At 44.0% G+C, this 21,363-nt stretch overlaps 1 protein-coding gene across 1 annotated transcript in view; it reads left to right on the top strand.

Moving 5' to 3' along the window:
• Positions 1-275: 275 nt before the first annotated feature.
• LOC126994622 (Krueppel-like factor 7) overlaps positions 276-21,363 on the top strand; it is a 55,609-nt gene continuing 34,521 nt past the window's right edge. The window contains exon 1 of the mRNA XM_050853933.1: positions 276-308. Within this exon, the coding sequence (XP_050709890.1) occupies positions 276-308 (33 nt within the window). The remainder of the gene's footprint in view (positions 309-21,363) is intronic.

Raw genomic sequence — 21,363 nt, 5'->3', positions numbered from 1 at the left:
CTGTTTAAAAGATTGTTTATGTCTGGATATATTTCGTTTAGATTATTTTTTTGTTTATGTTTTGTTGCCTTCATAAAATTTTCTTCCTGTAATTTTTCTTTCATGTCTCTTTCCTTCCTCTATTTTCATTCTTTATATAGTTCTGTTTCCTTGAATTTTGCGGTCCGCCTGTCACTGTTCATCACTATTTTTTCCTTCCTTCCACACCCCGTATTTGTATTCTTTTTATTTGCCATTATTAACCTTGTCTTTTTTCTCTATTTTCCAGGTGAGAGATGGGAGTCGATGGCATGGAAGAACGGCTCCAGGTATGTATGGAAAGGTGTATGATCTCATTTGCTTTTTTTTTTCACACATGGATGGAGGTTTTTTTTTAGGGGGGGGGTATTTGAATGACGGGAGCGTTTCGTGTTTTATTTCTCTTTCTTCCGGGGCTGACAGCGTGACGTTCCTCTGTCCCTTCCAAACGATTGCGTCACTCACCTGTGCTTCTTACGTCATTATTGGTTCACCTTTATAACGATGACGTGATGCCTCTTTTACGACCTACTAAAATAAGAGGGTAAAGGCCACACACACACACACACACACACACACACACACACACACACACACACACACACACACACACACACACACACACACACACTGGCAACATAACACTTTTTTCACTTTTTTTTTAAGCCTCGACCGCTCACTTCTATTTCTGTAACATATTTCCGGTGTATTTTCCTTTTTTTTTTTTTCCCACTTGTTTTGCTCTCTGGACATGACTCCCTATTTTTTCTTACCACATTTTCAGTTTTACATATTTTCCCAATTTTTTCCTCCTTTCCCTTTCCATTTTTTGTTTGTTTTGTGTTTGTTTTGTTCTCTGCTATTTCCTCTTCTTTCTTTCTCTAACATACACCTTTTCAGATACAGTCTAAAGATTCTTGCAGGCCATTATTTCACCCACGCCTACACACACACACACACACATACACGCCTGCACCCACGCCATCACACGCCCTGTAAATGTATCCACCCACCTTGACTTTGTATATGCCGAGGCGGAGCCCTGTTGAAAGTCTGTGTGTGTGTGTGTGTGTGTGTGTGTGTGAGTGAAAATTCTCCACCTTAGTCACTTGTTCTTGAGGTTTGCCCTTTAATACTAAGATACGTCTGGGAATAGCTTCAAGATGGTCTCACAATACAAGGCTGTTTCAAAGTGTACCAGGTCATTCAAATCCCTTTTGCATCTGACATTTTCACTATTCATTTTCCCCTGACGTAAATTCATCTCACAAGAGCTTAAGAAAATGCAAACTTCAGTGATAATAATTTTTGAGAGAGAAGAATTTAGATTATCATTATGCTTGGGGTTAGTGAGAGGGAGGAAACTTTTCGTGTGCCCATAAAAGGAAGGAGTGTTAGTAGAGATGGAAGAGGAGGAAAGGAGAGATGGAAGAGGAGGAAAGGAGAGATGGAGGAGTGCTGGAGGAAAGCGGAGGGCGAGGAAAAGCGAAGGAAATGAAAAGCAAGAGGTGTCAGTGGAGGAGAAGGAGGAGGAGGAGGAAAGGAGAGGAGGAGTGCTGGAGGAAAGTGGTGGGCGAGGAAAAACGGAGGAAAAGAAAAGCATGCAAGATGTGTCAGTGGAGGAGGAGGAGGAGGAAAGGAGAGGAGTGCTGGAGGAAAGTGGTGGGCGAGGAAAAACGGAGGAAAAGAAAAGCATGCAAGAGGTGTCAGTTGAGGAGGAGGAGGAGGAGGAGGAAAGTGGAGGGCGAGGAGGAGCGTAGGAAGAGGAAAGTCAAGGAAGAGGAAGAGGAGTGGAGGAGAGTGTCAGATGAAGGGTGTGGCAAGGAACTAAAGTGAGCGATGATCCTCTCTCTCTCTCCCTCCCTCTCTCTCTCCTTCCTTCTCTCCCTTCCACTCTCTCCTTTCTCACCCTACCTTCCTATTACCTCTCCCTCCCGCCCTGCAAAAACCTCAATGATTTACCTGGCCGCTGCTTCCCTAAATAACATCATCGGGGCGCCGTGTGTCCTCTGTGAATTTCTCTGTTTATCGTAAAGGGAAAACTTGTCCAGAAAAATTCCTTGTTTATCTTAAAAGAAAATATTATGGGTGAGTTTTAAAGTTTTACCTGTTCCCTGAAGGCTAGTTTACTTATTTCATTTATTTTGTGTAGTTTTTATTTTTAGTACAGCAGGATTAGTAGTTTCTTTACGTAGTTTTATTTAATACTTGAATGTTACAGATATATCTAGGACAGGTATTTTTGAAGTTATCTGATTAACATCCGTAGACTAGTTCAGGATTTTTCCATTTATTGTTACATTTTCCTCCACTCCTTAAGTATACAAAGTGCAATAGATGCTTCCCTTATCGTTATGGTGAAGGAGGCGATGAATATTCTTATGTGCGTGACGGGATTTATGTTCCTGTTTGTCTGTAAGGAGCTGAATAATACCTCGGGTCCGCGTAGTGTGACATCGTATATCTGCAAACACCCCGCGCGCCAGCCATCGCTCTTATTCACTCTTTTACATATTGTATTTTACACTTACACGCTACTACACGGGGTAAATCGCGGCTTCTCTGATTTATGGATCGTCTTGGATTATAGGAGCGACGTGGCGGCGAGGCAGACGGAAATTATAGACACTGGCTGGATTTATCACATTGGTACACACACACACACACACACACACACACACACACACACACACACACACACACACCTGGATCGCCTTTACCGGAGAACGTGTGTTTATATATATATTTTCAAGTCTAAGGGAAACCATAATTTATCTCCGTTTGTTTTTCGCTGTGAATTAAGAGTTCAAAGTAAAGAGAAAACAAAGGGGGAGGATAGAGATATATTGATGATTTCTGCGTGTTTTCCCTTTGTACTTTCCCCGGTCCCAAGCCATAAAGGTCAGAGTAATATGCAATCAAACATTACCGCGGTGAAACCATAAAATCCGGCACCTGTAATTTTCACATCGTAAGTCATTATTTTCTCTCTTATTTTTTGCATGATTTATCCGTGTGAAGACTGTGTCCACCACCACCACCACCCCCTTCCTGTGTATGTGTGTGTGTGTGTGTGTGTGTGTGTGCAAGCCTTGACGCGGTCTCCACCCACTCCCTTCTCGCTCAGGAATTTCTCGATCCACCAATTATCTTTTTCCTTCCTTTCCCTCTCTTCCTATCCCTCTGCCTTGCCTGACTGTTATTCCTTTGTCTGTATGCACGCTGGTTTGCCCTTCTTTGCCATATTTGAGCTTCTCTTTGTTTCTTTAGTAGTAGTAGTAGTAGTAGTAGTAGTAGTAGTATGCTTGTTGTTAGTCAAGTCTCCTCCGGCGTGTGTATTCATCAAAGGACCTTATAAATCACTCACTAATTGCGCGATCAATCACCGGCAGGAATTAGTCAGGCAAATACCCTTAATCATGGATGCTAGGTGAGTCAAAGGCGCCAGGTGAGAATGCTTATGAAGGCGGCAGGCTAGAGGTGACAGGTGCGTAAGGCCGGTAGTGTTGGGGGGCAGATACCTGTGAAGCGAGGTGGGGCGGGTGGCTGCAGGCTGACGGGGGTGTTACAGAACTGGACAGGTGTGTTAAGGCGTGTTAATTTACCTGGTATGCAAGTTTCAGTGTGGTTAAAAGTAATATATGTTTTGCTGTTGTGGTTTTGTTTTAAGTTATCGTGTTTACGTGGATTTTTTCTCTACCTATCTATCTATCTATTCATGTACTACTTATCTCCTCTACAAAAGCATCTTACCAAACTTTGAATAATCCACCTAGAAGAAAACAAAACATGTTCTTGCAAATACAATAGTTACAGAAGCACTCACCAAGGAAACACACTTGGATTCAGCACATAAATGGAATGGTTACTTTGTCTGTGTGAGTCTGAGATATGTGTGTTCGTGTGTGTGTGTGTGTTTAAGCGGAAAGCGAAACAGGAGGAGACAGCAGGGAAAGTGAGAGATGGTGTCTGACAAAGTAAAGAGATCAGGAGGGGGGGAAAAATGGTCACGCTAGAATGGAAGGAAAGGAAGAGAAAGGGGCGGAAGAAGAAGAGATAACCAGAAGCAGAAAGCGAGACAAGAGGAGACAGGGAAAGCGAGAGAGAGAGAGAGAGAGAGAGAGAGAGAGAGAGAGAGAGAGAGAGAGAGAGAGAGAGAGAGAGAGAGAGATGATGTCTGACGAAAGAAAATAAAGAAATCAGAAAAAAGAAGTCTCCACGCTGGCTTAGAACAGAAGGACGAAAGGGACGGAAGAAGAGACAACCAGGAACGTGGCTACCGAGGCAAAAAGTGGGCGGATGATAAGGGGAAAGGGACTATTAGGCAAAAAACGAGGATAGAGAAGACAATAGGTTGCTAGTGAAGGTCAGAGAAAGGGAGGGAGACAATGGATATGAATGGAGAAGAGGAGGGAAGGATGGAGGAGGGAGGGAGAGAGAGAAAGAGAGAGAGAGAGAGAGGAGAGAGAGAGAGAGAGAGAGAGAGAGAGAGAGAGAGAGAGAGAGAGAGAGAGAGAGAGAGAGAGAGAGAGAGAGAGAGAGAGAATATGAAGACCACCTGTATGGACACATTAATTGATCTTATTCTTTACCTTTCTCTATTTTATTTCTATACTAATAATAATATACTAGAGAGAGAGAGAGAGAGAGAGAGAGAGAGAGAGAGAGAGAGAGAGACGGTAGTGGCCTTCTCTCTATCTCTCTTTTATCAGTCTGTGTCACTTTCTCTGTTGAATCGCTTTGTCCGACATATTGCTTACAACGTTTATACATCATCTCTCTCTCTCTCTCTCTCTCTCTCACTCGCTCTGTGGTTCCTTTGCTCCTCATTACATATCATTACTTTGTTGTCGGGTTCGCGGAGGAGGCGTGGCTGGCAGCGTTCTCTATCCTGCGTTCTCTTTGTTCTCTAGTTTGTTTTCTTATTTGTTGTTGTCTTATTTGTCTTTTGCTTGCCTTCTGTTGTGGTTTCTTGGTCTCAAAAGCCACAATTAGTAACTCTCCTCTCTCCCTACTTATTATGAGTGATGGATTTCTCCCTTGTCTTTGAAGTTGAGAGAGAGAGAGAGAGAGAGAGAGAGAGAGAGAGAGAGAGATATGCAACTACAAAGAAAGTCCATCAAGTCAGTGTAAAGCAAATGAGGCAAAGGAGGAGGAGGAGGAGGAGGAGGAAGAGGAGGAGGAGGAAGAAGAGGAGGTCATTTTAGCCACGTGACCGACCCACTATAGTGACCTCATGACTTCATTCTCTCTCTCTCTCTCTCTCTCTCTCTCACTCGGTAAAAAGGCTGTTTGTTTTCATTGGCGTGATAAGAATAATTAGCCAGTGTTTGTGAATCGTTAATTATTGTTGTGTTTGTGTTTGTGTTTGTTTTATGAGCCTCTTTACTTCTATGACCCATTTCCTCTGTTTTGTGTAACTTTAACTTTAACACACGTATCCACTGTCTATTATTGCATTTCCGTAGCTAACCTAAACTTCAATCCATCCATCCATTAAGACATGTGCAGAGTAATTATAAAAGTTATCATATCCCTTCCAAGCAACACATCCCATTCTTATCCATATACAAATATCCCTAATTCATTAACATACCCGCTCCTGGGCCATAAGTTTTCTCAGCAATTGTTCCCTTATCTCCTTCGTCAACGTATTACAGATAAACAAACATCCATCTATCGTATAAAACAACGCTCAAACGTTCTTAGTAGTCCTGAAGAAATAAGAATCGTCTCCGGCGTTATTCATTCCCGGAGCATCATTAGGAGAAGCCATTCAGATATAAGAACAGTCTCCCGCGTTATACATTCCCGGAGCATCATTAGGAGAAGCCATTCAGATATAAGAACAGTCTCCGGCGTTATACATTCTCGGAGCACCATTAGGAGAAGCCATTCAGATATAAGAACAGTCTCCCGCGTTATACATTCCCGGAGCACCATTAGGAGAAGCCATTCAGATATAAGAACATTCTCCTCGTTTTATTTCCCGAGCATCAAGATATAAGAGCAGTCTCCCGCGTTATACATTCTCGGAGCACCATTAGGAGAAGCCATTCAGATATAAGAACAGTCTCCCGCGTTATACATTCCCGGAGCACCATTAGGAGAAGCCATTCAGATATAAGAACAGTCTCCCGCGTTATACATTCCCGGAGCACCATTAGGAGAAGCCATTCAGATATAAGAACAGTCTCCGGCGTTATACATTCCCGGAGCACCATTAGGAGAAGCCATTCAGATATAAGAACAGTCTCCCGCGTTATACATTCCCGGAGCACCATTAGGAGAAGCCATTCAGATATAAGAACAGTCTCCCGCGTTATACATTCCTGGAGCACCATTAGGAGAAGCCATTCAGATATAAGAGCAGTCTCCCGCGTTATACATTCTCGGAGCATCATTAGGAGAAGCCATTCAGATATAAGAACAGTCTCCGGCGTTATACATTCCCGGAGCACCATTAGGAGAAGCCATTCAGATATCGTTATACATTCGAGAAGCCATTCAGATATAAGAACAGTCTCCGGCGTTATACATTCCCGGAGCACCATTAGGAGAAGCCATTCAGATATAAGAGCAGTCTCCGGCGTTATACATTCCCGGAGCACCATTAGGAGAAGCCATTCAGATATAAGAGCAGTCTCCGGCGTTATACATTCTCGGAGCACCATTAGGAGAAGCCATTCAGATATAAGAACAGTCTCCCGCGTTATACATTCTCGGAGCATCATTAGGTCATAGGCGCTTTTGGGGAAGGAGGTGACGTGGGTGACAGGTCGGGGCGGAGCGGAGCAGCAGTGACAAATCCCCACGTCCCTCTGGCGGCGATGAGGAGCGTGATACTCGCGGCTCACTGACTCCCGGGGCGGCTGGCTGGCTGGCGATGGCTCACCCCCAGACGCCTCGACATGTCACAGGCGCTCGGTCATTTGTTCCGCGTTTGTTGCGACGGAGAGGAGACGTGTCATTCCTCATTCCCGACTTCAGGCCTTGTGTGGGCGAGGCTAGATATGGCAGGGCCGGCTTGGGAAGGCTGGGTATGGGAGGGAGAGCTTGAAGATAGGGGGGGAAGGCTGGGTAAGGGCTGGATGGGAGGTTGATAGGTAAAGTTGATGGCATATGCTGTAGCTGCGCGTGGCCTCCGTGTTCATCTCCGTCACATTGGCCCTTGAGTCTGTGGCGGGAAATAAGCCATTAGCTCATGACACGAGGTTGAGGAAGAGGAGGGGAGGAGGTTAACAAGGATAGGAAAATAAAGAGAGGGCAGGTAGGGTTGTTTCATCAGATGGGAACTTGTTGAGGATACGGTGGAAGGGAGAGTAAGTATGTGTCAGTGGCAAGGATAGGAAGGGCAGGAGAGTGGATGGAAACGGTAAGAAATGGTTGGTAAGGACAGCTGGGGAGGACAGGAAGGGGGAAGAGCTGGTGAACAGGGACGCTGGAGTAAATGGGTAGAGTATGTGAGGGTGGAAGGGGGAGAAAGGCAGTGGGTGAAAAGTGTAGGGTAGGGCGGGCAGGGAAGGCTGGTGACAGGGGCTGGAATGGGAAGGAAGGGACAGGGTTGGTATGGGGTGCAGGTAAGGAGGTTAGCGTGTCCCTGGGCAGGTGGGGAAGCTGGGAAGGGTGCATGAGTGTCCCGCCCACAACGAGGAGAGGAGAAGGGTAAGAGCGCATAAGATTAACCACACATGTAAGCTTTGTGGACGTCCTCCCTCTCTTGGCTGAAGCGTCGAGTGGCTTCTTAACCGCTCAGGACGTGGACGACGATATTAAATAGATGAATAGAAGGAATAATCGATTTTTAGGAATATCTGAAGAAAACGAATTTATATGCTGTTATATTTTGACTGATAGAGGACTAACTAATCTGATTCTCTTATGATTTCTTCCCAAAACTATTACAATGTCTAACTGTATTTGTTTTTATTTCTATACTGTTAAATTTTGACTCACAGAAGACTAACTAACACTTTTATGATTTCTTTCCCAAACTGTTGTGTCAATGGATGCCTCACTGGGTTTTATTTTCGTTTTTACTGCAATATTTACCTCTCTAGTATTTTATTTTCGTAAGGTAAGAACAGGCAAGGGAGTCTCGTCAATAATACCGTCGGACAGGCAGTCACCTCTTATATAAAACCAGTCAAAACAGCGACAGTAAACACACGTCTCATCGACAACCCATTATATACACTACCGACCCTCCCTCCATCACCACACCAAACCTTCCTCCCACTCACGCCGGCCCACTCCCACTCCCTCCTTGCCTCCCTACTCCCTCCCACTCCCTCCTGTCTATGCTGTGTGTCTTCCCTAATGGCGCGACGCTAAATATGAGCCCAGTGTTGCTTCATTACCTCGACAACTCTTACACGAACTATACTTACACTTGACCTCAGAGGCTGTCGTGTCTCCCCTCCAAGGCTACGTAAGCTCTCCCGACCCATTAGTTTCTCCATCAGCCACATCTTACGACCTCGACGCACCTTACGACGAGTCTCTTGAACTTACGACGTTGATGCGCCACCTTACGACGACTCGAACTTACGATGTTGATGCGCTCTCCACGTGTGATCTTTTGAAGGGGCGGACACATAGGGTTCCTTTACGATCTTGGTTGTTTTTGATCTTGGGACAGTTATATACGGTTTTCTTAACTTAATATGTCCGTGGTATTTTAGTTCAGACTTTTTGGGAGGAACAGTCACGCTTGTCCCCCCCTACACTTTATTTATAGTATTTCGTCAGTATATTCTCATTGATTGCTTTCTTCTTCTTCTTCTTCTTCCCCTTTTACTTCTTCTTCCTCTTTTTCTTCTTCTTCTTTGTCTTCTTCTTCTTCTTCTTCTTCTTCTTCTTCTTCTTCTTCTTCTTCTTCTCCTTCCTTTTCTTGTTTTTCCTTTTTCTTGTTTTTCTTCTTCTTCCTCCTCCTTTTCTTGTTCTTCAAAGTCTCGTTCATGTTATTGTTGTTGTCTTCTTTTTCTTCATCATCTTCTACTTCTTCTTTTTCTGTTTCATATACTGTTTCATCTTTTTCTTCATTCTGATCTAGTTCTTTGTCTTTTCCTTTATCGCCTTGTTCTCGTTCTTTTCTTCCTTTTCCTCTCAGTTCTCCTCCTCTTCCTTCTCCTTCTCTTAACCCTTATCTTCGGCCTTCCCTTCGCCCCACTAACCCACCTCCAATCATCCCAGCTTCCCTCACATTACAGTCCTCCCCTGTAGCTATTCCTTTCTCTTAACCCTCTCCATCGCCCCTTTTCTAGACATCCCTTAACTCACAATCCTTCCCTCCAGCTATTCCTTCCTCCGGCCCCTCCTTACCTCCCATTCTCACTCTCTTCTGCTCCTCCGTCATTCCTCAATTTCGTTCTCACATCTTCTGAGTCTTTATCGTCCCATCTGCACCTGTTCTTTCTCTTCTGCACTCCTCTATATTTCCTCTACTTGCGTCCCTTCCCTTCCCTTCCTTTTCTTTCTATTTCCTTCCTTTTCTTTCTATTTCCTTCCTTTTCTTTCTATTTCCTTCCTTTTTCTTCTCTTCCCTTCCATTCCTTTCCTATCTCTTCCGTTCTTTCTCTTCTGCATTCCTCTATATTCCCTCTACTTTCGTCCCTTCCCTTCCCTTCCTTTTCTTGCTATTTCCTTCCATTCTCTTCTCTTCCCTTTCATTCCATTCCTCTCTCTTCCGTTCCCTCTCTCCTTCTTTCACTTTCCATCCGTTTCGTTCCCTTTTGTTCCTTTCCCTTCTCTTCTTTTCCCTTCCCTTCCCTTTCCCTTCAGTTTTATTCCTTTCCTTTCTCTTCCACTTTCTTCCCATATCTTCCCTTCCCTTTCCTTTCCATCCTTACCCTTCCCTTCCCTTCCCTTCCCTTCTCTTCCCTTCCCTTCCCTTCCCTTCTCTTCTCTTCCCTTCCTTACCCTTCCCTTCCCTTCCCTTCTCTTCCCTACCCTTCCCTTCCCTTCCCTTCCCTTCCCCTCTCTTCCCTACCCTTCCCATCCTTACCCTTCCCTTCCCTACCCTTCCCTTCCCTTCCCTTAATCTCGCCCATAGCATGACAATCCCTCGTATGGGTAGCCGTATATGTGTTATCGGCCGCCCCTCAGACCCTTTCTATACCGATATATGCGAGGGAGAGCCAACCTTTCCTGTCCTGCGTCTTCATTGTATTGTTTCTAGGTCAGGTTTTGTAGGCGCCGGATCGGTCTGGTGTTAAGTTCCTGTTGTATTGTCCTACTAATTGCGTCATCGATTCATTGAGCGGTGCCTCGCCTTGTATGAGGTGTTCGATTCGTTTATTTGGAGAGCTTGATTGGTGAGCTTCGGATCGATGGGCGTGGTGCAGGGAAGGAAAAGAGAATGCGAGAGAGAGAATAAACGGAGAGAAGAATAAAAACACGCCCCCGTAAATATATGGTGCTTCCTGCGGTTCATTATGGCGCGTTGGACAAAACCTTGAGGGCGGTAAAAAGCAGGACGTCTGAATACATTAGCGTGGTGAGCCGAGTGCCGCCCGTGGCCGGTGGAGACATCTGGCGGCGGGGGGAGGAAAGGAGCCATTGTCACATCTACATCCAGCGCCACCATCATTTGTGTGTCAGGAAAAGTGTGATATATACGCCAAAAATAGTAGTCGTGGGGTGGAGGGGGTGGAGTAGACGGAGGAGGTGGTTGATGGGAGGAGAGGGAAGCATATGGGAGATTGATGGTGTGAATGGTGGGGCGTGGGCGGGGAGGGAGTGGGCGGCGGGTAGCAGTGGGTGTTGGGCGTTGTTGGTGGGCGTTGGTCGTGTAAGAGTGGGCGGCAGCCAGCGTGAAGGGGTGTGGGCGGCGGTGGGTGGGGCCGCCCGCATTGTGTTAACATGAAAGGAAACAATATTGAGGCTCCACCGCCAAGGCCGTCCTCATTCTGCGGATCCTCATGGCCCTCACGACTCATGGCCCCGTGTGTGTGTGTGTGTGTGTGTGTGTGTGTGTGTGTGTGTGTGTGTGTGTGTGTGTGTCTCATAACGAATGGCACTGTGACTTATGGCCCTGTACCTTCCCTTGACTCATGGCCCTGTGTATGTAGATGAATGAATATGTGACTTTTTTGTGTGTGAATCCCTGTAGCTCATGCCCTTAACGCCATGGCCCCTTGAACACACCCATGGCTCATATCCCTTTTTATCCCTTCCCCATATACCCTTGTGAGCCATTTCCCTTTGTGCGTTCCTGTGGCTCTGTGTCCCTGTGGCTCATGATCCGGTGTCAACTTACACTCCAAATACGTCACTGGTTTATGTATCGCGTCGTGCAACCCTCATGGCTCGGCGCCGCTAGTTCAGTAACCTTCATCCCCTTTTTTACTCGTGTTCCCCTCACACAATGCGCCCACTCCCAGCCCTTGTTACTGATGGTTTGAGGGTCCATTTGGTGAGCCGCTGTGGCCCTCGTGTTAGTTCTTTTGCGATCGATTTGGTTTTCCTATTTTCTTTAATATTACTTGTTTTATTATTATTATTATTATTATTTGTGTTTCTTATATTAGGACCACTATTCTTGTTTCAGCAGTAGTAGTAGTAGTAGTAGTAGTAGTAGTAGTAGTAGTAGTAGTAGTAGTAACAACAACACCTGCAGCATTACCTGATATATGAATGCAAGAATTGGCTGAATAATGTTGGTTCATAATCTTATTAATATATTCTAATCAGTATTCAGCTTCACCGGCATACATATAGGACGTGCTCAGAGCATACCTACTTAAAAGTTTTAGAATTATAAATATTGTCATGGTTAGCGAGAATAGTCCTCACTGATGCATAGGATGGCAATGTACCCAACCCTCCTGTCTCTTGGAGGAGGAGGAGGAGGAGGAGGAGGAGGGCTGCGGTTGTGGTTGCGGTCACGGTGGTGGTGATGGTGAGGACGGTAAATATGGTGGAGGTAGTTAAAACATGTTAATAATAATAGTAGTTTAGTAGAAGGTGGTTGCAGTGGTGTAGTAGTCGTAGTAGTAGTAGTAGTAGTAGTAGTAGTAGTAGTAGTAGTAGTGCCGGGTGGTCGTGACTGGTAGCAATACTGAAGTTAATGTTAGTGTCTTTGGTGATAGTGGTTGTGGTTGTGATGGGGTAAGGTAATGATGGTGATAGCGTTGGTGTTAGTGCCTTGTTAATGGTGTTGGGGTTGTTGTTGGTGGTGGCGTTCGTGGTAGCAGTGGTGGCAGTAGTGATGGTGGTAATGGTGATGTCACTGGTGGCGGTGGTGGCGTCGGCGGTAGCGGCACTGAATGAAGCACAATGCGGCGTGTCACTAATATATTCCCATTGTGCCTGACGCGGCGGCGGGGTGGGGTCGGGGGGGAGGAGGGGGGAGGAGGGGGGCACCACGCGGCACTCCCCTGGCCCTCCCTCTTTTTTGTGGCCCTCGCATACATTAACTTTTTATTCTCCCTCCCTCTCTCCCTCTCCCTTCCTTACTGACGCCCGGAGACCCCTTATAGCTATTGGTCATGGGTCTCTGTCTGTCATTAATGTTTCTGGTGTTCTCTGTTCTATTTCATTATTATTATCGTTGTGCTTCTTATTCATCCTTCGCTTTAATATTTCCTAAGGGCTGGCCGCTACTTGTTCCTGATCAGTGTTAATATTTTGTAGGGAGTGATGTTAAGTATTGATAGCGACGCGTATTCTTCCTTTACGTGGTATTTAATGCAAGCTCATGATGGGTGTGTATAGAGTATAGATGAAGGCGTATATTTAAAAGGAAAGTAATGAGGGAATCCCTTGCTAAGAGTTGTAAAGAGAAAGGAAGGTAGAAGGTTAGTAAGAAGCAATAGGAAAGAGAAAGGAGGGAATGAAGGGAAACGAGGGAGATAAGAGAAAGGTAGGTAGAAGGTTAGTGTAAGAGGGAGAAGCGGAGTGAAGGATAGATGGAAGGATGGAGGGAATGAAATGAAAAGAGGAAGATAAGAGAAGGGAAGGTAGAAGGTTGGTGTTAGAAGTAATAGGAAAGAAGAAAAAATGAAGGAGAGAAGGACAGATGGAGGAAAGGAGGGAGTGAAAGGAAACGAGTGAGATAAAGTAAAGTAGAAGGAGAGTGAAAGTTAGTGTAAGGAGCGACAGTAAAAAGAAAATGAGGTAGGGAAGGAGAGATGAAAGGAAGGAGGGAGTAGAGTGAAGCGAGGGAGGTAGAGAGAGGAAAGTAGAAGGAAAAAGAAAAAGAGTGAGGAAGGGAGGGAAGGAGGGAATGAAAGGGAAGGAGGGAGGTAGATGATAGACAAGTGTGATCAGTATGCAAGTTTTATATCAGTCTCCCATGAAATATAGGAGCCATGCACGCCCTCCCTCCCTCCCTTCCTTCCTTTCCTTCTATTCTCCCTTTATATTATCATTCTTATCTCCTACTTCCCTTCACATCCTTCCTTATTCATGCCTCCCTCCTTTCCCTCCTCCCCCTCCCTTCCTTTCCTCATCCCTCCCTCTCTCCTTGATTATTGCATCTTGCCATTGTATATTCTCCCCTTTCGTCCTACCCACTCATTCAGTAACCTATTATTAATCTTGTTTATTACTATCATTTACTCTTATACTCCCCTTATTTCATTTTTAAACGGATCTAAAATGATAACTCGACTCTTAATCATATGTTTTGTCCTTTAGTATTCAAACGTTAATCCAGGGCGGAGGTTTAAGTTATCTGTAATGGGCGGTTTTTTGTGTTCGTGTGAGTGGAACCGTTTCGCCTCCAGCCCTCGCCTTGTCCTCTGTTTTCGCGTGTGAATGTAGCCTCAGCACCTCCCACCTCCCTGCCGCCTTGAAGCCTTGCCTCGCTCGGGTAGTCTAGTGGTCTCGCCCGTCCAGTCTTCGCACGTGAGACCACAGGTAAGACATGTATTTCACGCCGTGCCAGCCATCCGTGCCTCCCGCCGCGCCCCGCCCGTGACAGCCGAGAGACAGACCGACTGACTCGCCTTCGATCGGGGAGTTCCTGGTTGGGTATTACTGTCAATGTGCCTATCTGTGTTCTCTCTCTCTCTCTCTCTCTCTCTCTCTCTCTCTCTCTCTCTCTCTCTCTCTCTCTCTCTCTCTCTCTCTCTCGTTTTTTCTTATTTTTTTACGTTTTTTGAGGTTATTTTCTTTTCCTTTCCTTTTTTTTGTTTTCTATTTCATGTTTTCTTTTTTTTAATATATTTTCACTCACTAAATCTATGACGAAATGTTCCCGTTCTTCATACAAAACATATACTTGCTTCATACGTCCTCCTCCTCCTCCTCCTCCTCCTCCTCCTCCTCATTTTCCGTCACTGCCAAGGTCAAGACGTGTAAACAATCGCGCACATTCCGTAGAGTTTTCCGTCAGTCACGCTCTGATAGATTGTTTTTTTCGTTCTTTTTTTCTCTCTCCCGTTCGCACGTTCCTTGCAATCCTCCTGAAGGCGAACGCTATTACTCTCGATCGATACGGCGGAACGTTCATTAATTCTCTTGCGTCAACCGTTCACTACCTTCAATTTTCCGTTCAGTGCCGCGTGTGTGTTTGTGTGTGTGTGTGTGTGTGTGTGTGTCGGTTTGTCATTCACGCGTCTCTGGGCATGTAAAGTGAAGGTCCTTGAATTAAATGAGTCGTTTTATATATTTTTTTACTGAAAGAAAATAAAAAAAGACGAGAATCACAAATCTTTAGAGGAGGAGGAGGAGGAAGAAGAAGAAGAAGAATAGGAGGAGGAGGAGGAGGAGGAAGTGAAAGCTGATGAAAATGGTGGATAAAACGACTAGAGAGAAAGAAAAGAAGAAAGAAAAAAAGTAGGAAAAAGAAAAGAAAGAGGAGGAGGAGGAGGAGGAGGAACTCGAAGAAAACGAAGGACCTGGAGAGAAAGAGAATGATTTAGCAAAAGAAGTTGAAGAAGGAGGACCAGGTAGGGAGGAGAGGAGAAGAGAAAGGGGGAGTTGGAGGAAGAGAGGAGGAGGAGGAGGGTCAGGTCAGGACAGAAGGTCAGTTATGAGGGAAGGAAAGTCACGAGAAGAGTCCTAATCACTAAGCAGTCAGGTAAGTAGGAAGAGAAAGAGGAGGAGGAGGAGGAGGAGGAGGAGGCGGAGGAGGGAGGAAAGAGGATAGGCAGAGTGGCGTGAAAGTTTCGGCAAAGAAGACTTGTTATCGAAAGAAAGAAAGAAAGAAAGAAAGAAAGAAAGAAAGAAAGGAAGGAAGGAAGGAAGGAAGGAGGAGAAAACTGAGAGACTGAGTGAATTAATAAAGGTGAAGGAGGGAGATAAAAAAAAAGGGGAGTAAAGGAATGAGGAAGAGGAGAAAAGACCAACAAGAGAAAATAAAGTAACAAAGGAAAAACTAAGGAAGGAAATAAGTATAGACAGTTGAGGGAAATAAGGAAGAGATGAACGAAATGAAAAAAAAAAGATAAAGGAACCAGAAGGGAGGGAAGGAAATAAGAAATAAAAGGATGAGAAGCAAGAAGAAGGAAAGAAGGAGGGAAAGTTAACGAGAAAAGAGAGGAAAAAAAATATAGGAGGGAGGAAGGGGAAAGAATGAATGTGAGGGAAAGGTGAGGGGGGGGGATAGGGGGTGAGGGTGTCTTGGGCGTGGGAACTTAGCAGGAGGGAGACTTGATGCTACACGTAAGGTTATTGTAGACGAGAGGTTAAGCAGAATCAGCAGGGGGCGACTCCTTGAGGGGGGCAGGGGGCTAGGGGGGGCAGGGTGATAGGGTGGCCGTGTGGTGGGCTATTAAGGAGAGGAGAACCGCCCCCCGCCGATCACCGTGCCCATACAGGTGTTCTATATTGAGTGGGGGCGTGAAGAAGGTAAAGAGGGGGCGTGTGTGTGAAGAGGGGAGAAGGGGGGAGGGGGGGGAGGAGGGTGTAAGGGCTTGAGTGTTTTTTTCAATGTTTTTTTTTTTTTTTTGTAACATTTTTCTCCTCTTTGTGTATTAAGGTTTACAGTTTGAATATATTAATTGTTTTTTTTTATGTTTCTTTCTTTTTCCTTCTTTCCCTCTTCCTATTTTTCACTCTTATTTCTTATTTGCATTATTTTCTCTCCCTCTCTCCCCTACATCCATTCCTCCCTCCAATCATCTTTTTTTCTATTTTCCTTTTAACTTTCCTTTTTAACCTCTTCTTGCTTCTCAGTCTTTCATCCCTTGCTTTCATTATTTTGTCTTATGTTTTTGTTCTATCCCTCTCTCCCTTACATCCATTCTTCCCTCCTATCATTCTTTTCTTTCTCTAACTTTCCTTTTTACCCTCTTTTTGCGTCTCATTCTTTCATCTCTTACTTCCATTATTTTGTCCTATGCTTATGTGTGTAATCCTTGCTCAACCTTTCATCCCTTACTTCCATTATTTTGTCCTATGTTTATGTGTGTATTCCTAGCTCAGTGATACGGTCGTGGTGTTTTATGTATATCCGTGCGTACTTATGAAGGTCCTTTGCATTACGTGAAGTCGAGTGTTTGCGGCTTCATGGTTTGCGAAGGTGTTTGGAGCTGGAATCCAGGTCAAGTGTGTGTTTTCAGGGCAGGTGTGTTAAAGGCTTTGATTTATGGCTCTGTGTGTGTGTGTGGGGGTGGGTGGGTGTGCGTGTGTGTGTGTGTGTGTGTGTGTGTGTGTGTGTGAACCTATCGCTTAGTTTATCAGTTATATTCCACCGTTAGTTTGTAAAGTATAATTCAGTTTTCTTCTTTTTTTCTGTTTAAGTGAATATGACTTTTTTTCGTACTTGGCTGATTCTTTTTTTTTTTTTTTTACCTTTTTTTTCTTCCTTTCAACTTCTTCGTTATAAATACTGTCTCTTCCTTCGTCTGTAGTTTCACCTTCGTCATGTATTCCTCTTCTCTCTTCTTTGCATTCTGTACTTTTGCATCGTCATTTCTTCGTCCTTTCTTCTTTCCTTTCATCTTTCTAACTTCTTCCTTTCTTCTTCCTCTCATCTTCCTTTCTTCTGTACTTTTGCGTCTCTCCTTTTCCATTTATTTTCCTTATCCTATATTTCCTAACATCTCCATTCCCACCACCTCCTCTTCCTGCCCTCTCTTCTCTTTCCTCCTCCTTCTCCTCCTCCTCCTCCTCCTCCCGTCAAGCACCTCAACATTAACTTTACGATCGCATCTCCGGCCTGGTTGGGGGAGGCGCCTGTGAACGGGTCGACTCGAGAAGCTTATATTATGTTGTCTTCCTTCTGCCCAATATGATCTTGGCACCATCATCTCCTCCTCCTCCTCCTCCTCCTCTCCCTCTTCCTCCTCCTCTGCCTCCTCGTCAGTACTCCCTTCCTCTCCTTGCCTTAGATAGTTTAATGATATCTTTACTAGTTTGGGTCACTCTTACAAATATATATACACATTTTAGATAATTTTTATTTGGTATGTCTTTTTTCTTTACTTATTATTAGTATCATTACGGTTTGTTTTCTTTCTCCTTTACCTTCAAAAAATAAAACTTCCACATTTTCTCAATATAGTTTCGTTACTACACTTTTTTTTTTTTCAATCACGTTACAGACTTTTGATTTTGTGTGTGTGTGTGTGTGTGTGTGTGTGTGTGTGTGTGTGTGTGTGTGTGTGTGTGATTTGCGATGCCTCATATTGCTTTTCAATTTAACAATGTGTCACGCTATTTTTTCTCTCATTTTGGTTCACTTAAATCAACTCCCTCGTCGCATTTACTTATATTATTCGACTTATAGAAGCGCACGTTACCTGGCCTCATCCATCACACAGGTAACAGATTCTCACGACACTTTTACGACTCTCACATCATGTACCGTTTTATTATTCTCTACCTAAGTTCAGTTCAATTTTTTTATTATTATTTAGTCTCAGTGATGTGCTTTGGTCGGCCGCGTTTTCTCGTGTGGTTAAGAGAACGTTTATGCGAGTTTTATGCGAGTTTTATGCGAGGTTGAGGTAGCGGCTTCGGGATGGGCCTCGCGGGGCGCTAAAGAGATCGCGAGGCTCGGGTTTTTGTGGGTTATTGAACCTTATTAAAAGACGCGTCATCGTAAACCACACGAGCACTCTCACGTGAAAACAGCCGCGCATGAGGGAGTCTGCGTTCCCTGACTAAGAGTTAAAAGAGCTTGCGTGTTTAAGGGAGATTCCATATTAAAAAAAGCAGACTCGTGTTAAAAAGATATTCGTGGCAAAGGATATTCGATGTTAAAAGGAGATTCGATGTTAAGGAGATTCAACGTTAAAAGGCGATTCGATGTTAAAGAGGAGATTCGATGTTAAAAGGATATTCGATGTTAAAAGGATATTCGATGTTAAAAGGAGATTCGATGTTAAAGAGGAGATTCGACGTTAAGGAGATTCAATGTTAAAAGGAGATTCGATGTTAAAAGGATAATCGATGTTAAGGAGATTCAATGTTAAAAGGATATTCGATGTTAAAGAGGAGATTCGACGTTAAGGAGATTCAATGTTAAAAGGAGATTCGATGTTAAAAGGATAATCGACGTTAAGGAGATTCAATGTTAAAAGGAGACTCGATGATTAAAGGATATTCATTGTTAAAAAGTCGTGTTAAAATGGAACGAAATCGACCTCTCTTTTGGCCACTTTCCTAAACTTTTTAAAATATATATAGAGGCAGTGATTAGCGGCTTCTTTCCCTCATTATTAATTTCTTTTCCCCTTGAGCTCCTTCCTTTTACACTTGATTGATTATATAATTAATACATAAAAGTTAATGACGAAAACTGTTGACTTTTTGCTCGCACGAAAATCAAGTTTGAAGAAAAAATAACAAGCAAAAGGATAATGTAGTAATATTTCTGATTCATTATTCCTCTGGCACATTTTATACCAAGAAAAAAATATATGTGCAAAAGTATATGACAAGGAAACCAAAAATGTTCAAGTATATCTTTTTTTACATTGAGCGTTGCAGAGAAGAATCATTTTAAGTAGTGATTTATACCAAGAAAAGAATATATGTGCAAAAGTATATGACAAGGAAACCAAAACTGTTCACGTATATCTTTTTTACACTGAGCGTTGCAGAGAAGAAGCATTTTAAGGAGTGATTTATACCAAGAAAAAAATATATGTGCTTTTTACATTGAGCGTTCTTTTTACACTGAGCCGTTGAAGAAGAATCATTTTAAGGAGGGTGTGAAAGAGGCGGCAAAGGATGAGAAAGGGGAGTGTGGGAAGTGACACCGTGCATGGAGAGGCTTAAGGAAAAGGTGCAAGGCGATGAAAGGAAGTGGAAGGGGGAACAGAAAGGACCAGCAGGGAAGGGCGAGGAAGAAAAGACGTGAAGGCAGGAGGGAGCGAAAGGGAGGGAGGATAGGGAAGTAGAAAAGGAATTAACAAGGAAAAGGGACAAGAAAGGAGTATAAGGAGCAGATATGAATGGAAAGATAAGATAAACAGTAGGTAAGGAAGAGGAAAAGAGAAGAGAAGAGATTGAAGTAAAGGAAGAGAGTAGAGAGAATAGAGGAAAGAGGAGGAGGAGAAGGAGAAATAGAAAAAAAGGCAGCTGGGTAGGAGAGGGAAAACAGATGAATAGGAGGAAAAAGGAGGAATAAAAGAAGAGAGTATATGAGAGAAGGAGAAAGTGGAGACAGACGAAGATAAGAAGAGGGGAAGGAAGGGAAATGCAGATGAAACGTAATAAAAGGTGGAGCAGAAGAACAGGTGTATAGAAGAGAGAGAAGGAAGAAAGAGGAAGGCAGATAAAGGCAGATAGGAGGGGGAAGGGGAGATGAGGGGAGGGGAGGCCAGGTGGGGGTAGATATGGGCAGGTGGGTAGGAGGGGCCGTTGGTGAGGATAACCGTATCGGGTATCGCGTAGGGGCGTGACCGACGGGTGTGACGCCAGTGTAGGGGAGGGAAGGGCTGCGGCGGGGGATCGTGTGTCGGGATTGGGAGAAAGGGAGGAAGGGATGGGAGGGACTGGGAAGGGCTTGTGAGGCCTAGGGAGTACTGAGGTCTGGGGAGGAAGGGCTGGGAAAGGGTTGGAAGAGTTAGGAAGGGCTGGGTAAGGTTGGGTAAGGCTGGGAAGGATTGGGAAAGGCTGGGGAAGGTTGAGGAGGGCTGGAAAGGGCTGGGGAGGAAGGAAGGAAGAAGGGGATGTAAGAGACAGGCATAAGTTGTAAGCTGAGTGTTGAGAGGGATGAGAAAGTGAGGAAGATAACTAAAAAAAAAAAAAATAGGAGGAGGAAGATAGTGAGGAAGAGAGGAAGGACCAAGATAATGAATATGAAAAATGAGTAAATGAAAGAAATGAAGCTAAAAGAGAGAAAGGGAAGAAGAAGAAGGGAGAGGAAAAAGTGGATGAGGCAGACCGAAGAAAGGAGCGGAGTGGAAGAGGAGGAGCGGGAGGAGGAACAATCTTGAGTGAAAGGGGAGGTGAGGAAAGGAGGGAGGGAAGAAGGCGGGAGGAGTTGATGGGAGTAGATGTGGTGACGGAGGGAGGAGTTGTGGCGAGGGAGGAAAAGTGGTGTGGGCGGGAGGGAGGCGTGGAGAAGGTGTTTGTGGTGAGGCAGGGAGAGGAGGGAGGAAAGGAAGGAGGGAGAAGGAAGAGGAGGAGACGAGGGAGAGATTGCGGTAAGGAGGAGGACGAAGAGGAGGAGGAGGAGGAGTGGAAAGTTGTTTGCCTCCCTCATTTCTTATTTTTAGCAAGTATAATTTGCACAAGGATGATATACATAATTTTTGTATAAGTATGATTTTTTTATGATTGATATAAAAGTAGAGAAGAAGCTGTTAAACAAAATATATTGCTCCTAAAATTTAAAGCTCGGGACGGCCAGATGGTGTTCTATTTTTTTTTTTTTTTTTTATTATTATTTTCCTTTCCTGCCTTGCTTAACGAAAGACCCAAGAAGCTTCCTGCACCTGATCACCGAAAAAAAGATGCAAGGAAAAAAATAGTAGACTCAAGATTAATGAAAGAATATTTGTGTTTGTTAAAATTAAAATCATAACACGAAATTGAAAAAAAAAAGAGGAGCGTAGGAAAGAGATGAAAAATGTATGTAAGGGAAGAGATGTAATATGTATGTAGGGAAGAGATGAAAAATTTATGTAGGGAAGAAATTAAAATAATGAACGTAGGAAAGGGATTAAAAAATGAACGTAGAAAAGGGATGAAAATATGAACGTAGGAAAGAGATGAAAAAATGAACGTAGGAAAGATATAAAAATGAAGCTTCTTACGTTACAACACACAAATATAGTTACCTTACGTTCTACCTTAAATAAACATAAACAAAAACATAAAAAGCCATACATCCCATTCCTTAACAGTTCTCTTGACCATTATCACCAAATCATGAACGTAAATGCTTCATATCCGCGTCACAGCGATAAAACAAAGCCTCATTGCGTCACATTAAGATAA

This window comes from Eriocheir sinensis, chromosome 7 (assembly GCF_024679095.1).
Source record: "Eriocheir sinensis breed Jianghai 21 chromosome 7, ASM2467909v1, whole genome shotgun sequence".
In the NCBI taxonomy this organism is placed as follows: Eukaryota; Metazoa; Arthropoda; class Malacostraca; order Decapoda; family Varunidae; genus Eriocheir; species Eriocheir sinensis.
This window is presented reverse-complemented; position numbering and strand designations above follow the sequence as displayed.